Source organism: Calliopsis andreniformis, chromosome 4 (genome assembly GCF_051401765.1).
Source record: "Calliopsis andreniformis isolate RMS-2024a chromosome 4, iyCalAndr_principal, whole genome shotgun sequence".
NCBI lineage: Eukaryota > Metazoa > Arthropoda > Insecta > Hymenoptera > Andrenidae > Calliopsis > Calliopsis andreniformis.
In genome coordinates this window covers 9,389,774-9,413,294 of record NC_135065.1, presented here as the reverse complement: position 1 = coordinate 9,413,294, position 23,521 = coordinate 9,389,774, and the positions used below count along the sequence as shown (strand labels likewise).

General features: G+C 34.7%; 1 protein-coding gene across 9 annotated transcripts; it reads right to left on the bottom strand.

The window, feature by feature from the left end:
* Positions 1 to 1,264: 1,264 nt before the first annotated feature.
* On the bottom strand, positions 1,265 to 22,001 carry Shi (dynamin-1 shibire). 9 transcript variants are annotated; one of them, XM_076376370.1, is made up of 18 exons: positions 21,711 to 22,001; positions 20,424 to 20,497; positions 19,828 to 19,977; positions 19,550 to 19,753; positions 19,275 to 19,467; positions 18,990 to 19,199; positions 18,223 to 18,422; positions 17,968 to 18,113; positions 17,666 to 17,823; positions 15,730 to 15,756; positions 14,250 to 14,421; positions 13,924 to 14,169; positions 13,701 to 13,712; positions 12,760 to 12,966; positions 12,277 to 12,452; positions 11,233 to 11,421; positions 9,608 to 9,712; positions 1,266 to 1,406 (listed from the first exon to the last, which is right to left on the bottom strand). In XM_076376370.1, exons 1-18 carry the CDS (start codon positions 21,872 to 21,874, stop codon positions 1,343 to 1,345), a joined length of 2,697 nt encoding a protein of 898 aa, XP_076232485.1. In that variant the 5' UTR covers positions 21,875 to 22,001; the 3' UTR covers positions 1,266 to 1,342. The 9 variants fall into 9 exon arrangements, 8 of the variants coding, with proteins under 8 accessions (XP_076232490.1, XP_076232485.1, XP_076232484.1 ...); XM_076376369.1 differs by lacking the exon at positions 13,701 to 13,712 and adding an exon at positions 13,285 to 13,296; XM_076376374.1 differs by lacking the exon at positions 13,701 to 13,712 and adding an exon at positions 13,285 to 13,296 and having other exon boundaries at positions 11,233 to 11,358.
* Between the last annotated feature and the right edge of the window lie 1,520 nt (positions 22,002 to 23,521).

Sequence of the window (23,521 nt, the reverse complement as noted above, 5' to 3'; positions counted from 1 at the left end):
TATTACACCGTCCGCGAATCTCGTTTTAATGAATACCTTGGTCTGCTGAATCCTCGGACTAGAAGCCAGCGTCAATGACTATTGGATAATTTTGATCGTCCGTCATCTAGCTCGTCGACCCCAGAAAATGTTAGTTGTGTGACTTGGATATACTTTTTTCAGAATATGTGAAATGATAAGTAACACTGAGTCATTTTCTGATAAGATCGAAATTCCTCCATTCTTCGAGCGTTGAGTATTCACACTCTTAGTTCTATAATTATGCTTGTTAACTATATTCGTTGAACGCTTACTGGCATTCAACGCACAATTTATAGCGATTAGTATCTAAATATATACATACACACACATATGTCTACAGCAATCAAAAGATTAAAGTCTTTAAGTATTTCATCCGCTGTTAATTAGTTAAGCTTCCACGGAACACCTCAAGAATATTTCTTGTTTCCTTTCCACAATAACTTACAATAATTTTCAGACGCTCAAGATCATGAAGACTCAACGATTCTCAAATCTCTTAATCGTTTACAATTTTCTAAAAAAATAGCACCTTCTCAGTTCGAAATATCCTCAAATATAACTACGCACTTCTGGGATCAACCGAGACCACCGGATGCAATCTGATTGCCGACGAAGAATCCAGAAACGAAAGCATCATCGACCCCGTTATTACCTATAATACTGATAACTCTGCAGGAAAAATGATATCGCGACGAATATCAACAATCACACGGCTTCTCGTCGGAGGACTCTTCTCCTATCGCCGATACGCTGATAAATCGTTCCTCCAGAGTTAATCGCGCGCGTCGACTATAATACTTGGCAAACTACACGTAACCTAGCGCGTCTCTAGCGACATAAATAACATAGAAGACGAGAATATCAGAGAAAGAAGAAGTAGAAGTGACTGATTGAATATCTGGCTGTCGACCATCCAGGGTGACAGACCTAGGCCACCGATCCGTGGCCGCTGTCCGTCGATTTCTTGGTCCCTCTTCCTCTTCCGCTTTCCTTCTGTGGCACAGCCTTGTTCCTTTCGCTCTGTGGATCATGTGCCGCCCTTCCTGAGTTATTCGGTTCACGGAGCCGATTTCGTTGGGATCGAAGGGGGCATAGATCTGGAAAGGACACGTCCTGCTCCTCGAGAGGATTCCCCTCGCTCGGATTCCCAGAGCTCCTCCAGAGGGCTTCATCTGTACTGGGCGACGTTCCTCATGGCTTCGTCCTGAGCTTGTACTTTCGTGTGTCCCGGTCATCGGCTCGTTTCAGAACGAACAATTGGTCGAACAGTCTCTCGGGCGTGGATAGGCGCACAGGTGTCGTGTGCTCTCCTTGGACTAGCTCAGTTTAATCGGCCGTAGTACGGTCTGTCGGGGATTCGGGGAGGAATATTGGGTACGGGACGCCTATAACACAGACAGCGATTAAGTATACTGGGGCCACTTCGGTGACGTGTCGGGGGATGGGGGATACATCTATTGCTTTCGATGAATCAAGCAGTGATGGAACTCAATGGATGTAATGGTTATGCCCTTGAAATATAGATATTGAATTTTGATTCAGAAGTGAGTGGATGATGTGGTTTGCATTGGGTGGGTCAGAACTCGTGGTAGACTAAGAGAGGATAGTCTTTTTTGTACAACTCTAACTAATAATACTATTTCCTTATAAATAAAGTTATTCATTAGATTTTGTGGAATATAAATAAATGAAATTGTAAGGATTTAATAAGCCCGATAACCGTGAAGGCCAGGGTTTTACTAAATTGTGGTCATGGGTTAATACTGATAACACGAATGATAATTCTAATAGTCAATTAGCTGTGACATTATATCTAGAAAAAGCCATCACAACGAAATTGAATGAACCGAGATTTAGACTTCTTATTGGGATTTGTTTAAGAAGAAATTTGTTCTGTTATCTTTCTTTTTTTAATTGTACCACGAATGCTGATCCTTCGAGCTTCATCATTTCCTAGATAAATAATAGTGATATAGTTTTGTAAAAGATTTTGTTAGCAGATTTTTTTCTCGACTAATATTCTGCACTAGATGTGCCAACTATTTTATGTTACATTTGAAGAATTAAGTGGAGAACAGTTGACCGACGCGTGACATCCGATCAAATATATCTTTTTTATAGTTTAAAGTGCTACAGGGTTTTGACCGACAGCTATGACGCACAGAAGTAAAGCTGTATTGGAAACGGTCAATACTTATCAAAGGAGGTCATAATCTGAATGAAGTAATTTTCTTTTTAAACAGAAAAATAAGAACTTAAAACGTAAATAGAATGTGCGTTGAAAAGTTCTAGAATACTGGTTATCATCAAACTCCATTGCATTTTACATTTTCATTCTAATTAAAAATTTTTCATTCAGATTATGATTTTCCTGTGCTAAATGGTTTATCAAAGAATAGTTCTATACTGTTGGTGAGCCAATAATTTGGCGTTTACTCAAAATTGTCGGTCAAACATTTCAGTGAAAGATCCAGTGGAAAAGGAATTTTCTTATCAAAAGATTTATCTTTTATCTATTATTCTAGGCCATGATGTGCTCCCGAACATAATTTGAACAAAGAAGTGTAACTATGTTACATAGTAAAATTGACATGAGAAAAGTAATAAACTGTGATGTACAACAAATATACTGTCGAGAAGATATAAATAATAGTGATGAAAATACAGCGTGGATGATTATGCAACATATATTACGTAAATAGAATGCTTAGAATGTAACATATTTAAAATTATATAGACGATTGTTTCTTAAACTATTGAGAAGGTATTTAACTTGAAAATTTGTCTAGAAAGTAAAAATATGTACGTGGATGTGTCTAAAAATTTGAAGAACTTGATATTTAATATTTGTGATCAATATTCTATCTTCTTCTTTCAATTAAATAATTTTTGTAGATCTTCAATAATTCAAGAAATAATCGTATGCATATACTTAAACCAGATATACTATATAAATAAATAATATAATTAAAGCAAAGTGGATGAGATAATGACCTGCCTAAGAAATTCAACAGATATTGCAGAACATGCTCAAGCAGTAGCGAGAACGCATGCAAGATGATTATATTATACAAAGAACGCTGAAGCTACCATTCCCTACCACTTGCTTCACTTTCAAATTTCTATGCTCCAATTACATCAGAAGTTACCAAGCTACAGCGTTCTTTGCACACACATAAGTACAATGAATTGTATCGATATTACTTCACAAGTAAAATCCTGGATGCATAAGGGAAATCGTCAAAGGGCAACAGACCTGGGGTATTATTAAAGAAAAAGAACGCAGAACGCGAATACGCATTCCAGCATGCGGGGAAAAACTAGAAATTTCCCCCACATTACCAATTAAAGAAAAAAAAGGAAATCCTTATCACACTCAAGGATCCATAGAGTAAAGCAAAAATTAGAAAAATTAGTGATACGTGTAAAAACAGCATGTCAGTAATTATTAACAAACAAACTAGTCGCGTAACATTAAAAGTAATGTGTTAAACGTATTCAACAGTTCATAGAGACCGTCCACTAATTTCAATAAGAGACCATTCCCCGGCGGAAATGCGTTTCCGGTCATCAGATAGCTATACAGTCTTCTCTCGAATTTTCGCTTTTTTTGTATATAGATATAATATATATGTATATATATATATATTTATAATCTATAACATGTTATTCCCTATATACACATTTATATTGCAATAAAACAGTGTATGTATATCGCGCGTACATCGCACAATATATTACAACGCGTGTGTGTACGTGTGAATGTGAGGTGCACAATCCGAAAGATACGAGCTAAGTAACCCAGGTCGATCCTCTCAATTTCCCAACGACGTTCCAGGACGAATTTAACGACGATCGGCGAATAATAGAACGCGCGCGTTTTCTTTATTTCCGTCAGGACGTAGAAAAAAATCTTCTATAAAAATCAGCGTGTAACAGGTATAAAAATGATGACCAAGTGACTACACGCGCGAAGAAACTATCAGGAAGCTCTGACATCATCGCGAAACTTTGGATTCCTGTCTATCCATCTCCCAAGGTTCTCCATATCGCCCGTGGGTTACTTAGGCCCCTTCCGTCAACGTTGATCTTATCATTGACGTATTCGACAAACGTCGGCGACGAACATGACGCGAGTCACGTTTCCATTAAACTTATTACATGTACATATATATATTCCTCTGTTTCGTTCGCCTTTCGACTATCATTGTCAAACATCGTGCGTCGTTTCGTGTAAGTTCTCGGCCCGCGGTGAATGTTGAGCGCGAAAGTAGAGGGCCACACTACCACAAATGTGAATGCTGGGAATCCACTGGAAAGCTAAGCTAATTATAAGCTATGCTAAGTTTACTACTATTTGCTTCAATATGGTATATGTGGGACAGTTTTTACCGAAAGCTGAGCTCTGCTATGGTTTTTCAGAAGCTAAGTTATTAGCTTGAGATAGCAGAAGATTGCTTTAGCTTCTGAAGAAAGATAGCACAAATTAGCTCAGCTTTCGGTGGAAACAATTTCGTGTGTATGTTATATCGAATCAAATATGTTTAAAGAAGCATAGCTTACAGTTAGCTTGGTTTTCTAGTGGAGAAACTTAAGGCCAGCCAGGCTAATCGTATGCGACTGAACAATAGCGCCCAGTGCATACAATTGGCTCGACTGACGTTTGTGGTGGTGGGGCACAGTACTTCTGCGATTGTACAAGATCACGCTTTGTGAACGTTACACTGTGTAAGCTTTGTTAATTAGAAATTCGCTATGGTTAAGGCTCTAGATGGAAGCATGTACAACAACCTGTCGCTCGAGGGAGCTTGCCCATTTACGCGATTCCTTTTCTCTTCCTCTCTCTGTATCTCGCAAGGGATCTGAGTGCTGTCGGCTTCGAAAACGAGGCGAAAGGAAACTGAAGACAGAGTGGAATAAAAGAGCAGAGGTTTCGATTCAACGCATTGTTTAAATTCTTGGCAAGGATCGTACAATCGTCAGGTTACAAACTGTTGTTGTTTCAAGACACTCGGATCGTTTGGTTCGTCAACGCGAGTGCGCTCAGATTCGCCTCTCGATTCCACGATTAAATGCTAGGTACGATAACAATATTACTCTAGTGTCCGCGAGAGGGTCGATCGTTCCCTCGGTATCTACTTGTCATGGGCTAACGTCGCTACGAACGTCGTGAGAATGTTGTCTTAGTTGGACATAGTCGCGAGAACCGAGGGTTGCCTCGAGGACCTTGTCTACGTTACAGGTCACACAGTTCACGAAGTAAAAAACAAGAAATTTGTTTAATTTTCGAACGAAAGATCGGTGGATCGTTTAATTGACGGTACGAGCGCAAAGAAACATTGGGAGAAGGTTCACCTTCGCCGATCACAATTTCTTCACTCATCGCCATTCGTTGTAATATTTGTAACAGAGATTCCACCCAACCAGAATTATCGACGATCCAAAAATTCTCTTAATAAAATTATTTTCTAAACGCTCGCGCATTTGGAATGTAGATGGAACGTTTGATAGCAAGAAGTCTTTGGAACGAAGCATAGCTGTAAAAGATTATACGTTTCCCGTAAGAATACAAGGGGAAAGTAATGTAAAAAAATAAATGCAAGTATGCACCATGTCTCGGAGGGTGGAACCTTGAGAATACTGTCGAACATCAAAGCATTTGGACATATACCAAAGAACGATCTTCTGCGTGTCTCTACTACTTGATATGCCCAGGTGTTTAAACGCTACGAGCCCCATAGGGGGCTGTTAACACCTACATACTTAGAACTCTATCGCCTCTTTAGACTCGCAACAAGAACGATCTGTCTCAAAGAAACGTCGCTAAACTGTAATCTCGAAAATAAAAATGTCTCATAGTCTACCGAACATGGAACGTTTACATGCTATTGAAACAAATAGTATTTTACCTTATACAGTATATAATAATATTATTAATAATAGTAATAGTAATAGTAGTAATAATAATAATAATAATAGTAATAATAATAATAATAATAGTAATACCGTAATCGTAATTGTATCTGTAACTTGAATATACGATTTAGTTATCTCTGTCATTTACGGTGCATAAAATGACATCTGTGTGTATGTGTATGTATGTATCCTGTATCTTCTGTTGCATATGTACATCTATATATATAGATAGATATACAGATAGATCTCTATATATATATAGATACATAGATCTGTACAATATAACATTACAATAATACCACTTGTGGTTGCTCGCGAGTTTTCCTTTTGCATCTCTAACTCCTTTTCTTCCTCTCATCGAGTGTAACATACAATGATATAACTTTTCGCGCGTTATCAGTTAATAATCTAGTGTCCAGCGAGTACTCTAGACCACGGGACTGTAGTGGTGTTCGCGTCCAATGCACAGATAGACAATTAATTCGTTCGACTCGCGAGTGCGACGTGCTTTCGCGAAAGAGCGATTCGACCTGTCCTTGCACCACTTTTTGACAAAAGAACATTCCTTCGACGTGTCTAGACGGATCACGCGAATAGTTAGCAACCCTGAAAGATGTGGCGGCATTCCAGAGAATTTGGCGCAAAAAGAAACGCGTTTGAAAGAGCGAGCATCGTTAGGCCTTTTAAATGTTAGAACGAGCGTAACAAAGACGATATTTTCTGGTCCTCTCTGTTCTCTCTTTTCTGTATCTGTACGAACGATCGATAAGGAACACGAAGGGCGCAGTGACACGAGAAATGCGAGTCCATCGTCGTCGAGATGCTCTTCTACAGTCATTTATCTACCCAGGGAGACCTTCGACGTTTTGCTGTAACGAAAAATAATATTTTCTTTTTGTAATTGCACTTCGATCATTGCCCTCGATCTTCCGCGCGTCACTGCACAGAAAACAGGCGTACGAGGAATCGAGCACGTCTACTCCTTGCGTAGTATCTGCCGCGCGACGATAAGGATGTAACGCGTTTTACGTGTTCCGTTTCTGCTGAATATCGAACTGTGGGACCACTCGTCAGAGGCATTTGCGTATAGATGTAGGTATGTATGCGTTTGTAGGGAAGTTTGAGGTGAAACGGAGCGATTGTAATCGAGTTCAACCCTTCAGTGGAAAATGTAACTCCATTATCTTTGAGTGGACTCTTATCGTGGAATGATAGCACTCTTATCTTTGATCATCTGGTGAAAACGAGGCTGATGTCACGTTCATAGGTGAAATACAAATGTCCATGATCTATTTCTGATACTAAAAGTTAGAAACTATTTTTTATTAGCATAAATTGTTGGGAGAGAATTTAAAGACGTCTTCCACAGAAGGGTCAATCGTAAATACTATATAGAATGCAGTATTGTTATTTATAGGCGTTCTGAGGATTATAAAGTTTCTTTCATGTTGATCAAAAATTCGTCACTCATTCTGTCGTGAATGTCAAGATAGAGAAACAGCTCATGACAAATACATGAGAAAAGAAATTATGAGAAAAAGGAGGGAAAAACAAAGAAATCTAAAATAAGACCACCCAAAGCGTTCAAACTATACGTGTACAAAGTTGCAGAATGATAAGCCATTTTTAACATTGCACATTCTGATAGTAGGAATTTACCAAATGGTTTGCACGATAAGAAATTGCAACTTCAAGCAAATTACAACTTTGAAAGCCCACATTGTGAAGTTAATTAAGTCAACTCAACTACAAGAAACTGAATTATGTAGATTCTAAAAAAACTGACAAATAGTCAAAGCCACAACTAATTATAAAAATAAGACAAATTGTATAAAAGATTCAGAACCAAAAACAAAACTAAAACCATTTAATTTTCCTCACATTATTAAACGTTTTCTGAAACTAAGAGTGTCCTATCTCAAATGTAGTTTTATAGGCCATTTTTAATCAAGCGCTACGTTTCCTCTGAAATTCCCCTACACATAATCGTCTCCAAAATTATATGTATACATATTTATATATAAACGTTACGAATATCGTAGAGTTGAGGTGTTTCTAATCATAAAGTACCATGTACTACGCAAACCTCGAAAGCACGTCGCCTCGCGAGAGATGAATGCCATCTAATTACAAGAACGTGACGGTACATATATCATTATCATTTTATCCATTCCTTATATACACGTACAACGAATTAAATTTACCAAGCACGGCCGAGGAGCCTAGGAAACAACAAATACCTTCGAAATACAACGTAGCTCCTGAATGCCAACCACGTGATATACATTCAATTATACATTTCAACGATACACGATTACTATTACAATTTATTCTGTTCCGGGTTAGCATCAGCTTAAGATCATATTCAGATAGAGGGTTTCGCGACTCAGGATTTTCATGCAAAATCCTCGAAGCATTCTACGCTATATCACATCCTATGTCTGAGCTCGTTTTTTTTCTTTTGTCGTTAATATTCCATAAGGGTAAGCTATCATGTATGTATATAATTGTATATCTCTCTTTAATACGGCATTCTCTTTTTAAATATTAATCGGCTAAGACGGAACTAAGTACGGTGAACATCTTAAGAGGTAGAAAAACAGTGACCTGCCGGCATCACGCAGGATTGCTTAAAATTATTCTGTGTAACGCAACAGTCGCTGAATAAGAAAATCGATTGGTACCAGGAGAAACGAACAATTCAACAATTTTCGACTTTTTCCCAACAGCATGACATTTTCTTTCGTTTTCGCCGAGGACACAAGCGAGACAAAGAGGTAGAATCACATATAATACCAATTAATTCACCGTGGACATTACTTGTACAAACTTCTCTCTTTTTGTCATGGAACTCTGTCTAATCGGAACTACCTTCGATCACATTGTACGGTTCTGGTAGACTTTCCAGGATAGATTCTCTGGATACAAGTATATCGATCTAAAGTGTATACTCTGTCGTTAAATATCTCAATTAGCGAAACGGAGACGAGTTCGCGGGCGTCGTTAGACTCCAAATTTTCTGCGTCTCCGATCGAATGGAAAATTGCAATTTCATCGCGAAATCACGCGATACACGTTGCTACTACGACACGTGAGAGCACGCTCAGCTTCTTTCAACAGCTATAATCCTTTTAAGAGAACGGTACACGCGGAATGTTCCGAAGCAAATTACGGACCTTACAAATATAGAGATATGCTCTTAATTATATTTCCTACGTTAGCATAATATGCAAGAAGCGCACGAACGTGTGTCTCTTTCTGTATACATATACATATGTGCACGTATTATTCATATAACGTTATAATCTTCGAAGGCATCATCGCTGTTAATTCAATTTCTCGGACCATGCAAGAAAAAGAGAGAGAAATAGAGAGAGAGAGGGAGAGAAAGAGAGAGAAACAGAAGTAGAAACAGAAGGAGTAAGAGCGTAGGAGTGAAGATAGAGAGCGAAGTTGGAAAACAGCGGTTTACACGCGCAAAAAACTGTTATCGAAAGGTCTATCGGAAAAACAGCGAGACATCGACATCAATAGTTCATTCTCAACCCTGAACAGTCTACCAATCTACTTTTGCGCAACTTAAATAAGAGTACCCATTCGTGGCCGTCGATTAAAGGGGTAAGACCTCGCGGCTATAGAAAAGTATATAACAGCAAGGGTTTCTATTTACTTGATCCTGAATGCATCCATCAGCTCGTTCACGGCGGCATTAGCAGCGGCCTGCGTCGCAGCTTGCGTCACCCTCTGCTGTATATGCTGTAGACCACCCCCACGACTAAACATACACCACGGACACTCAGCTTTTACCACAGATCTCATTGTAGCTCAATGCCTTAACAGTATTACTACTTATACGTTCAATTGGTTTTTTTTTTTTTTCTACTTATTAATATCGCGTTCACGCGCGTTGAATGTCCTAAGAAGTATGTGTAATCTTTGAATACTCTCGACAAAGAACGATGATCGCGGTACATGAAGCGGTACGGTCATATCACGCGATCGAATGTGTGATAATTCGTTCGATTAGAAAAACAAATTGTGTATTTTCAATGCAGGCACCGACATATACGTCCCTGGTTAATAATTGACAAGATTCCAATTCATCTCGAATGGTTCATTGAATTAAAACAGTAGGAGAGATGGTGTGACGAGAATTTGAAAGATTTGTGGTTCGTAACACGCCTTACAAAGCTGTCGTGTTACGTTCTTCCATGATTATTTCTGTCGAGTGGAAATATTGTTCCATTCGACACTTGGAAATGTTATTGGATCAGCGACACGGATTGTTGTTAAAATGTCATGCTGTTAGTAAGCGAATGAATACTTATCCACCTGTGATAAGAACCCAAGACCATTTATTTTACAACGTCTTTAGTTGTATGTACAGGCGTCATGTACAATTCCATCAAACTAATTTACATCGAAATAAATATATTACTCTACCTAATTTCTTCGTTTTTTAACGAGTGAGCATAATTTATGTCTAGTGATTCTTTTTCACTATTATCGATTAATTGTATTGTAAACATTTAGAATGTTATTTAGAGGTGTGCAACAGTTTTGTACATGAGATCATATATGCTTGATTGGAATAATATTATAAGTGAACACAATATTGTAGGGTATTATTGAAAAGAGAAAAATGATTCAAATTATGAGAAGTGATTCCTTGGTCGAGTTTTAATGAAACAATTGGACCTCTAAAACAATGTAGATTACATGGTAGTGTAAGATAAGTTGACTCGTCAACATTTTTGGAAGCTTTTCAACTACTAACTAATTTTAACATCGCAAATTACACACCCCTAATTAACAATAATTTCGTAATCTGTAATATATGCAGACAAAACATGTAGCATTAGGAAATTGTATTTCGTGTAAAATGTACACAGACTAGATGCAATCGATATATATAAGTATATATATAGATTGATTAGTAGCGAATAGGCGAGTTAGTGCGAAGACTTTATTGTCGGCGCCTGCAATAGAAAGTGAAGTTAGCACTAAAGCCCCAATCACACAAAAGCTATAGAAACAAAGCAACTGCAAATTTCCTTCTTAATATTTTAGTGAAAACTAAGTTAAAAGAAGGACCTTCACCTCGTTATTAAGACATAAGGATTTTCACACAAACTGACAAAACAATGTTGTGCAAAATTTCTCGTGTGTGAAACTTGATTATTGAAACATACTTGATTGTACGGATGTACCTCTCAAGCTTTGCATCGTTTTAATGTTTTTCTATACTATCTCACTGGATTCTGGTGAATTACATAGAAATATTTCTGTACTTACGATGGTATAAGAGGAGGGGGTAGGCCAGGATTAGCACGGGCTGATGGTGGTCCACCAGGTCCAGGTCGGTTGGGAATGGCCGGTGCTGGTCGGCCACCTGTTGGAACTGGAGGCGGTGCTCGAGAACTAGAAAGAGGTTGTGGCTGTGACACTCCACGTCTGGGTCCACCAGGAGATGGTGGTGATAACCTGTAACATATTCGTTATAATATAAATAATAGCTACCAAGCTACCAATTAAACTTCATACAGGGTCGATAAGAATTAAGTTTTCGTATTAGAACAATTTGTAAAATTTTACTGTTTCAGGAATTCTAAAATTAAATAAATATATTTTAAGTCTGGGAACTAATGTACGTATAATTTAAACGTTAAAATCGAAACACTAATGTGAAGTATATTTACAAAGTTATCGCTGAGGTATTGTTATTGATAAGTTCTTGGAATTTTACGTATTTATCTATACACATGTCAAGATAATAAACACATTTTTTATAAAGAGATTAATTCATGAAAAAACACGTGCTTAAATTCTACTAATTCGAAACAAAAGAAAATATAAAAAACTACTATTTAAGTAATTAATGTCTAAAATATTGCATTCCATATATCAAAATAAAATATGCAAGTTATCTTCTAGTTAAACTAAAAACAGTTTAAATGTGTAAGTTCATTTAAATCCTAATATCCAGAAGTGAAATGTATAAAGAACAGACTATATTATATTTCAATAAGCATGCAAATTCATATGAGCAATAATATAAATCTATAAAATTTGTAAGAGTGTCATTCAAAAATTAAAAGTACGAAGTATGTGAGTAATTGTATTATACAAGTACTGTAAGAGGATTAATGTTTTTTGATTGTTTTACTTAACATAATAAGGCCAAATAGGGGACAATAATTTAAGAGTAACGTAGTAACTCTTACCCAAGACTGTTTCAACGGTGTTCAAGTGTATGAGGCAAAGCAGGCAGTATAAGATTGAAAGATACCAAATTAGTTAAATGCATAAGCGCCACTGAAAATAATAACATAACGTTACCTTGGATTTTCGCCAGACGCAAGCCAATCGTTCTTGACTGGTGGTGGCACCGGGGTGGAAACTGTTGCCATCGAAACATCTCCAATAATACGTAGTGCCTCCTTGCATGCATGGTACATGCGCAACATTTCTTCTCGTTTTTGTGCTTCTTCGGGCGACTCTTCCATCATTGACGCCTGCAATACACAAAAAATAAAATAATAATGAAATACTTCGTTAGCCTTAGATTACATAATAAAGTGTAATTGCAAAACGAATTTGGGAAAAGAATAGGATACTACAAATAAGGAAGAAGGGAAACTTACAGTTAAAGGATTAATGAAGTTCTTCAAAAAATCTTTATCAAGAGTGGTGAACTGGGAGAGAAAAAAGGAATTTTTAGGACGCCATTAATTCATTAAAAGGGGAATATAATACTAAATTGGAAATTTATACATGCGTGTAATACGATTTAGAATATCTCAAGTTTGTGTAAATTATTACCTGATCGCCACTTGCATACAGATGCGCCAATAATTCTCCATTAATGAAATCTTTTGCATTATTAATGATCAAATGCATAATACTCTTTGGAACTAAATCACGAGTAGTTTTCGTAACAATTTTCATGTACGAATCTACTAAGTTTCTAATGGTTTCCACTTGACGTTCTAGCTGAGGATCCATTGATGATTGAGCTTCTGATCCACCCTATAAATACATGAATTGTAAGTTTTATGTTCCAGTAGCTATAGGAACAGATGTTGAACTTCTGTATTGAAGACATGTTAAACACTATCAAAACAAATAAAAAATATAATTATAATAATTAAAGTGTTATTGATTTTTTGTTCAAATGTAAATGCTGCTAGCAGGAAGAAAACTAATATATTGTTTGAACAGTATATAATTATTTTCGTAGCATATGGTCATTTGTAATTAAAAAAGCAGAGCTGGGTGGAGGTGTCCTATATTTGTGTAAGTGTCATGTATTTTGTATATCTATGTGACTTCTATAATCGTACCAACCTCATATCCTTCCTTTAGTTGATTAGAGGCAAAAAACATTTAATTATAATTGTGAATACAACATAACAACTGAATTATTTAACTTCTGAAGTAAGCAACAAACACATAAATTGTGCAATTTATATTTGTGTTCAAACGAAATGTTATTAAAGTAAACGAAAATGATTTTGCAAAAAAGTCCCTTGTACTTTGCAATTTCTTCTAGATTAAAATTACTACACATCATGATACTAAAACGGTATTAATTTTAATTGCAAACTTTGAATGAACAAAATCTAAAGCATTAGATTGGAATGAGTTTCAAAATATGACGTTTAGTCATTATATCATTAAAATAATTATATCACACCACCACACAGTTAGGAATATAATTTCAAACAAAAATATTTTTTACTACATTGACTGTCTTAACTCACCCGCTGTTTATCCTAAAATAAATCAAAACAGACTTTTCTAGTGAACATAAAATGTACATTGATTTGAAATAATAATCTTTTTATGATAGGGGAAATCAAATAAATAATTGATCTGATCTCGATTAAATCTTATAATTCTATCTTATAATCGGTTTTATATTGAAATTAAATATGTTTGTATATGTAACACATTTAATTTCATAATTATATGAAAGAAACTTACCTCTCCTTCTCCATTTGTTTGTTCTGTTGATTTTTCAGGATATACACCAGCTCTAAGGAATGAGGCCTTCCAGGAATCAACGTCATCCTGTGTTTCGCAACTCAATTCAAGCTGTTTATAATCCTTATACACATTTCTGCCTTCTGGATTGAACAAAGCAAACAAATGTCGCCGAGACATAAATCCTTGTTCTAAATCGCGCAATTTTAATCCATCTAAGGGTAACATATACTTCTTTTCACGTTCCTAAAGAAAGAAATAATAAACATAAGTTACATGATCGATTATTGATTATATTAAAACTAAAAAGAGAGAAAGGTAATTACTTCTTCGTCTTTGTACCATGAAATACTCTCTGACGTTAAAACAAACCAGTAATCCCTGGAACCACCTTTCATTATACCAAGATTATGAATGCACATATACCCTTTACGTATCACTTGATTCCCTAATGTGTGACGACCAGACTTAACAGCATTTTCTGAAGATTGTTGTGCACTGTAACACAAGGAATAATTTATAATGAAATGTCAAATAGAAAAAAAATTTTAATAACCATATATAAAATTCATTAACAACTTGCCACAAAAATTTGTTAGTTGATTGTATAAAAAATGTCTAGCAGGATAAAAACCTAGCAATGTTTCATTAACTTATACAGACGTTCACACAATTCTAAATTTAATTTTTTACTAAACAAACATAAATTTGACCAAATAATGAATTTTTTACGTATGTGCATTTATAATGCAAAAACATTGAAAATGATTTATGACAAAAAAGTAATGATATAGGTAGGGCACTTATTTAGGTAATATATTTTCATTTATGATTTATCATAGTAAGAATTTTACGGACCTTGAGAGATATAATTTTACCTTTCAAATCATTTTAATTTAAGTGTGGAAACTAGAACATAGAACCACAACAACTCCATGCATATACTCTTTCATACAGCTTTAAATTATATTTGTACTTTTGAGTATGCGCATAATTTTTAACATGAAAATACATATAACACAATTGCTACTTAATCAACACTGCATTAACTTTGCAGATCATAATGCAGAAGAAGTGGCAAAAGCGCGGATTACATTCATTGGGGAATAAAGTGAGAAATGACGAAATTCAGATTTAATGGTGCTGTATGAAATATACGATTTGGTGCATTTATGAATGATTTAAGCAATGAATGGCCCATTTGATAGAATATTCATTTTATAGAATTATTTAAAAAAGAACTAAAACATTTAAATCTTCAATCAGTTATAGCTGCATTTCAAACTATGAAAACATATTTCAGAATATGTGTATAAAGTACACAGCTAAAGAAAACTTAATAATAATAGTAACAGTGTCATGATTAAAGAAATTTTGTTTCTTTCTCCCATTAATTGCACTTTTACTCTTTTTTGTACACATTGATTAAAATTATATTTAAATTGTTATTATGAAGATTTAAACAATGTGTACAGACATGTATATACATATAAACACTATTTCACTTTCAATTGCACTATACAAAAATCTATTAATAATACAATATTGAAAACTAAGAAAAGTCATAGATTTTAATTTAATTTTCAAATAAAATTTAATGATAAATCATATTTAATCTTTGTTGCATGTCATATAAAAATAAATTTTACACTATGTTATGTATACTTTTTGTTACAAGAATGGTACAAATAAAAAACTAGGTAAAGTTAAATTAGGGATAAGCATAAAAGAACAAAGAGCGTGAAAATGAAAAAGGAGGAAAAATGTAGTGTAAATCTTTGTTCCAATGTACTTTATTATTCTTACCTTGCATTATGGCTACTGGCTGCCGCGCTGCCGATATAATTAAATTATTTCTTTAATTGTGAAGTATAAAGAATTAATGAAATGGAAACAAATGTCAGGAAATGTGTATATGCTATGTAATTTAAGGAAAGACATACACATTTTACAATGTTTACAACATAAAACATTAATTAGCACCATATTAATAACGTACAAACACTACTGGAGTTAGTCATAAGAAAAGACCTACAACTTGTGATTTGGAGATTCTATAACAAGTATGTCTTGCCTTTAACAATACAAAAGCTAATGTCATAATAAGATTTATAGTATTGTTATTTTCTGATTCAATCATTCCTTTATGATTTCTCTTACTTTTTTATAATGAAGAGAAATTCTACAATATTAATATGTTTCTAAAATTCATGTACAATATTTAAAGTAATGAGAAATTGAGTCAGAATATTACTATAAAGACGACATGAAAATAAAATGAAACCTACAAGATAGTCTAATATTTTTACTATTATCATCAAATTGTTTTGCATATTCTATTTTATTACTTAGGATTTAAAACTGTATCAAGTGTTGAGTAAGAGAAATTGAAAAAAAAAGAAAGAAAAAGAAAGATGAATAAAAATGATGTTAAGTTACATAGAAATAAAGAATTAAAATGTATAAATATGCATATGACAAAGAGAAAAAATATGTAAGACAATTTAGTACAATCATATGATATATGACACAAGTGTCATACAAATATACATGAAGTAGATAGAACGGTAGTAAATTCTACTATTTATCAATGATACTAAAAACGTGTGCCTTAGCCTTGAAGGACAAAATGAATTAACAGTATTTTGCTAGTTTAAAGCTTGCTATGTGAACTGACTTTAGCAAGGCATGCACAGATTATGAAATATACCGTATAAACCAGTTTACAAATAGAATAGTTCTCTAATTAAATATCTACTTTTAAATGCATTGTGTATTTTTGTTTAATACTAATGTAATACTTTTAAATTTTATTATACTGTAATTTATAGTAAATCTTTTTTCAAATCCAGGAAAATACGGTATAAATATTTATTATATATGACAGATATATATTCGATACATAATCAAATATATATATTAACACATATAATAGTCTGCATTAAACAAAATGTAGCAAGCAAAACTAATATAACTAACTGTATATATAATCTGTGAATTTCTGGGTACAACTTTTCAAATTTTATAAGAAACTTGATTGATGATTTCCTAATGAAATTATGTTCTTTAAAAGTTATTGGAATTGTTTCAGTACAGCATATTACTATTTTGTGAACTATATTATACGTTAAATTTACAGTTGTCATGCAATATATGTATAATTCATTACTGCAAGTCAATCAATTTTTTTAATAAGACTATTAACATCTTCTCGAGTGATCCAGTGTAGATAGAACATTGAATTATCGTATTCATCAAAGCTTTTGTGTAAAGCATAGAAAAGTATAGAAGACAACAACTAAATAGTTTGATAGAACTGAGAAAGTCGCAAAATATTAATCTTAAGGATCATTCTACTTTATAATGAATCTTAAAATTGCTAAAAAATACTATAAAATTTTGCATGAAGAATTATTCTGCTTCGACTAGGATAATTTAACTTTTCCCGGAAAAATACAAGTATTCTGTTTCTGATACACAATTCGATATATTATTGAATCAATTTTATCTAAAACAATTGCTTTAAATGCGATAAGGGAACCAATATGTTTCAAATAAAACATACTAGAATTTGCGTATTAAGGACATTAAAGACTATAGCTGCAGTCATGAATATAATAAGAACAACATATAGCGCTAAATGTGCGGCTTTTAAAACTTAAATTTGTCTATCATATTATTTACTTTTTTGATTTTGTTGAATAGCTACTAAAATATATAATCAAACATTTAAATAACTTACTTGGCAAAACCAATGAAATCTTCATGATTGGTGTTCATATATGCAAGTTCGCAATCAACCAGGAGTATCAACTGCTCCTTACACAATTGTTCACGTTGTCTAATGTGAGTAGTTATGATACGTTCAGTTTCTTCTCTCAATCTTGGGTAACGTGACATCTGCAATACAAAATAAAAACAGTATTAATTGCATCTGGAACGCACATGTACGGAAGTTTTTTTTGGTATATACGGCGTCACGGATATAAAGACGGATTCAACGTACATTACGCAAAATTTTATAGATACGAAAAGTTTACTCACCCTATCTGTACAAATGCGTACAACATTACTGAGTTCCTGCACCACTAAATCCACACATTTTAGACTAGGTTCTTTGAGTCTATTGATTTGTTTCTTGACTATTGCCTCAAAGGCCATATCAGGAGTGAACAGACCAACTCTGATACCTATAAAAGAAAATTATGCACTTTTTTAAAAAAATGTTTGGTTGTTTTTGTGCATGTAAAAATTCTAATAGCGAAAATATAAAATATAAAAATTTGAGTTATAACTTACCATGAATGTTCCTAATGGCAAAAGCGATTTCTCTTCTCAATTCTTTTTCGTCAAATTCCATTTTCACTATTTCGAATGGAAAACGTTCGTGGAACAATCTATTTATTTTAGCACCACCACTTAGCTCGTTCGTATTGATTTGTGCAGATCCTGAACCTTCTATAGTTCGTTCAAAATCTGATTGTAGTTGCTGTATCATCCTTAAAAATGTTTTTCTTTCAATCAATGCATAGACAAGCACCAAACTCTAACATTAGTTATATGGGCAGAGAGTCATGATATTTACTAATATAAAACTACAAATTCACTTCGTTTTATTAATATGTTAAAATTGATGTTAGTGAAAACCTGTGTTATTTTTCACTCTTGGAAGATTAAACATATATGCATTAAAATTTGCATGCAAATGGTACACATACTGTTAAAAACAATGAAGAAAACCTGATACCTACATATACATTTGAATTGATCTGAAAAATAAGAAAGAGTTCTAAAATGTCAAGACCCTCCACCCATAATTCTGAAATTTGGCTATACTTCGAAAGAAAACTGAAAGGTACGTTTAGTTTGTAAACTGTGCTATTTATGAAATATGAATAAAACAAGTTTTAGAATGTATACTCAATGGAATTTGTTAAGTGTGCAGACACTGTTTGTAATTCTTATTTTATTGTATTATATACTCCAAATATTAAAGAAATTGTAAAAATATTTTGCATTATAAATATTACATTATATGCAATAAATTACATTGTAGAAATACTTACTGCAACATAGCTTTTGTTTTTATGGCAGGATCATCAGGTCTGAAATGTTTGTACTGTTCTACATCTTTCTCCAATGTAAGCAACTGTTTTTGTAATCTATCTCTCAATGCTGGTAAAGTATCCCTGATATGATTTGTCAACTGTTGATTCAAAACTCGTTGCAAATATGGTGTTCCTAATCTATCTGCTAAATGCCGATAAGATGGATGGCTAATCAAACAAAAATTTCACATATATTCTACTGAAATATTAAATTATTCTTTTTTTTTTATGAATGGCCTATACCTTAAGAAGAACTTTCTTTCAGCTGCTAAAGCATTTTTTATGTCTTTTCGACCTTCTATATCTTTCTGGCTTCTGTTAACAACACCTATATAGCCTCGTCTTAATGGTAGTAATTTGTTTTCCAAAATATCTCTTGCATCAGTACCATCATCCATAAGATCCAATTTTGTAATAACACCAATTGTACGTACACCTTGAAGAATATAAATTCTAATTAAAGAAGAAATATATTTAAAGCTGTCATCAAGAAGTTTCAAATATGTATGAAGATCTACCTTCAGGATCTACTTCTTTAGCAAGCTTAAGTGCATCACTGTTTGCTAAATCAGTATTTGCTGGTGTTACTGCCAATATAAGGCAATTTTCTCTTTTAATAAATTGGAAAATCATAGCTTTGATCTGTGCTTCTATGTCTGCTGGTTGATCTCCAATTGGTACTTTTGTGAGTCCAGGTAAATCAATCAATGTCAAGTTCAGAACTAGTAATAATAAATATGTTAATTAAATATGCTTCTCTATATTCATATAGAATACAATAGAAAAATATATTTACCATTGGGTGAATATACCCTTAAATTTATGGGTATATTAGAAATACCCTTGTTACTGCCTGTAACCCTATCTGTTTCCGCTTCGATTTCCTTCCGTACCTCCTCAAAATCAACAAACTTTTTACCTTTGCAATGTAAAAACTCAGCATATTCTACAATAAAAAAAAATTTGTTTCATAAGTTATATTTTTAAGAAACTAGGATTTTTATCTTTTTTTTAAAATATAATTTAACAACATCAATGAAATATTATTAATCATCTAACTATATAATGAACTGTACAATGTACTCAATTTGCTTCTTATCAAAAGTTCATTGTCACAGGAAATATGATAATTCAGAAGATAATAAGTTAAGGAGATGTTGCAACCTTACAAGATAATTAACAATGGGTATGTATATATGATAAAAGATTATTAAAATTTTGTATTATATTTTAGAATATAATACTATGTTATCATATTAAAACATATCAGATAATAATTATTTAATTTGATTTTGATTTCAGGAATCTTATTTCCAGCTACTTTTTATTGTGTAGAATATTTCTATCATGCTTCTAATATACTTCATAATCTATAAATCTATGATAACTCACCAGTTGTACTATTAATCAGTTGTAAGATAAGAGGTCTCCTGGTTACAATTCCAGATCCTCTAGGTAAGAAATCTCTAGAAAATAAATGATGATAATTTGGATCAGTATGGCAAAATTAAAATATTAACAATTCAGAAGAAATGGCTACATATAAGGTGTTAATAAAAATGTGAGATACAGGAAGGTAGGTTTTAATCAAGAAAATAATGAAAGAAAGTTCTTGTGCAAATGTATCTGGAAATGCTTAGTCTTTTAAAACTAAAGACATTAAAGATGGTAACTAAACACTTTTGGACTTATATGCACATTAACTATTTTCAATGTTTCTGTGTCTAGAATCTATCCTTCAAAAATATCCCACTTTTTTGTCCTCTATGCATTCTGTGGCATTATTTTAGGCAATACAAAATACTATATAACTAGAAAATTAATCATTATTGAATATATGAAAATTTTCTTTATTATTACGAGAATAATCTCTCTTATGAAACTATCCCACATTTTTTCTAATACCTTTAGTAAGCTATATATGTATATATTGAAATAACTCGCCTAAAATGACATCTAAGATATTGATTGGATGTTTCTGTACCAACTCAATGTTAAAACTGATTCTTGAAAGCATCTTCAAATCTTAAAAGAAATAATCATAAAACAATGTATCCCAACTAAGACTATTTCACATTTGACTTCAGCTAATCACATTCCCTATACATACCCGTGTAAGTTAATCATTCCTTACACTACCCTACCAATGAAACAATAACAAAATAACGCATAATCACGTAACATTTAAAAACGTTTATTCAGAGTCCAGAACCTTGTACTTGAGAAATGAATGAATGAATATTCTCATTCAGCTCGCAACTTGAAAAAGATCGTGGCAACAAAGGGTAACACTAAACGGGTCCCGCGTGAGGAGCAATTAAACCAATAATTCCCTCCGCTGTAAACGACAATTCCCCAGAAGGTTAAATACCAGAGGAACGTGAAAGAAGAACCGTTTGACAGGTCGCCGCGTAGGCGGCCTCGCATCACGGAGATATAGTCGATTTTGATGTCGCGATCGATAGAGATTAAAATAGTTAACCCGAGGCGACACTGACAAAAGAGGGATAGGGAAATGAAAATAACCGATGACGGGCATAGAAAATCATACCCGTGGCGTAGCTCGCCACGCCTTCGTCGTCGGAACGCGTCGAATATCCCATCGACGACGAATGACTCACGAAAACATGTTGCAACGTGAAAAGGCAACGAGACAAGGTGGCCATCCGCGATACTTACTTTCCGACGAAGTTCTCGAGAACGGAGCTCTTCCCAGCGCTCTGGCCGCCCACCACCGCGATCTGCGGCAGATCGAGCTGCATGTGCACCCCGAGCTGCGTGAACGCATCTTGCAGTTTGTTCACGATCGGGATCAACTGTTCCATCCCAGTGTTCCCTGCCATTTTGTTCGGTGCTGTTCTCGCTCACTGACCGAGGAACGCGATCGTACACCGTCTCACGGCTGTGTCCTGCGGCCAACACCGAGCTGCCACCACTTCCACGCACAACCGTCGAGGGTAGCCGCCAGAGGCGAATCCTATCCGTTCTCGCGATACACGCACTACCAAAATGGCCGATATTCGCGATGGCACCGTCTATCATCCGGGTTTCACCGCATCTTTCACCCGAGCACCGCGTTTCGCGCACGGACACAGGAAACGGGAGACGTCAGTCGGTGGCCTACTGCGAGAAATGGTCGCGCGACGACGAGCCCCTCCGCGTACCACCGTCTTCACGTAAATGAGATCCAGCGTACGGACTCGAGGCACGTAACGTTTTCAATCGATAATCGAAGCGTGCGCACAGGCGCTCTCGTTGTGACCCACTTTTCGACGCGAGATAAAATCCATATCGTCCTCTCCGACGCTGACCTTTTTCCACGTCCCGCCGTAATTCGCTGCCGATGGAGGCTGTTGTCACACCTTTCCTCGAGCCCCGAGCCCTATCATCGTCGACGGCCCTTCCTGGACTCGTTTTCCTCCATTCGTTTTGAACCGTACGCGGCAAATATTTTTAGTGGCGCGGAACCGGTCCGCGATATGGCTTCCGAAAGCGAACGCCGACCAATGGGAATACTAGTTTCTGCTTATCACGTTCGCAGAAACGATGCTTTCTAATTGGTCGCTGTCGCGATGCATTGGTTTAAAGGGACACGATGAATTGGAAGTAGAAGGATAATATGGATCGCATTTCGGGAGAATTTTGGTATCGCGTTTTAGGGCAGAGGAGGGATATGGGATTTTTGGTTTCGGGAAGAGTGGGTCGAAGATGCTGGTTTCTTTGAAAGGAGAATATAGAATGGCACTGGGAATAATCAATGCTTGGAACTTGGAGCGAACAATGCCTAGGAAATGAAATGTTATGGATGTAATACTTGTTTGATGAATAAAGGTTTTTGGTTGATAACTTTGTCTGGTCTGAGGTTTTGAGTAGGGAGATGAATCATAAACTGAGGAACTTGTAAAAGTCGGGTTTGGAGTTGATGTAATTACACAAAGAACGCGTGAAAGAGGGGTACTGTTTTTGTGAATACGTTAATCACGATTATTTATTTTGTGATGTATTCAATCTTGTTGTTTAAAAGTGTTCTCGATAATCAATATTACGAACGTATGATATATGTTTCTAGAAAATTTAATTGGAATGTCAGAAATTTTGAACGCTTCTGAGTCTGCGTAGAGTACGTAATTCTTAAACGGCTTTTCGCTTTTTTTTTAACATAGGAACGATAAAATGAAAATCACTAGGATTCTAATCATATAATTGGTCACTTTACTTTACTATGGAAAGATAAAATTGTATTTTAAAAGTGAAGGCAAATAAAATTGTACATGCATTCATACCTCCTTGCAAAAAACGAAAGGTTGATTTATGTCGACTACGCAGAAGAGAATTTAAAAATATAAATTAATTGTAAATTCTATAGATGGGTATTGCTCAGTTTTTCTGTGTCATATGCAGCGCTGTAGGTGGCAAGAAAATAAATTAAGTAAAAGACTGGGAAATTTTGAATTCATTCAATTTGTAAAAGAAGAGCACCAGTGACTAAA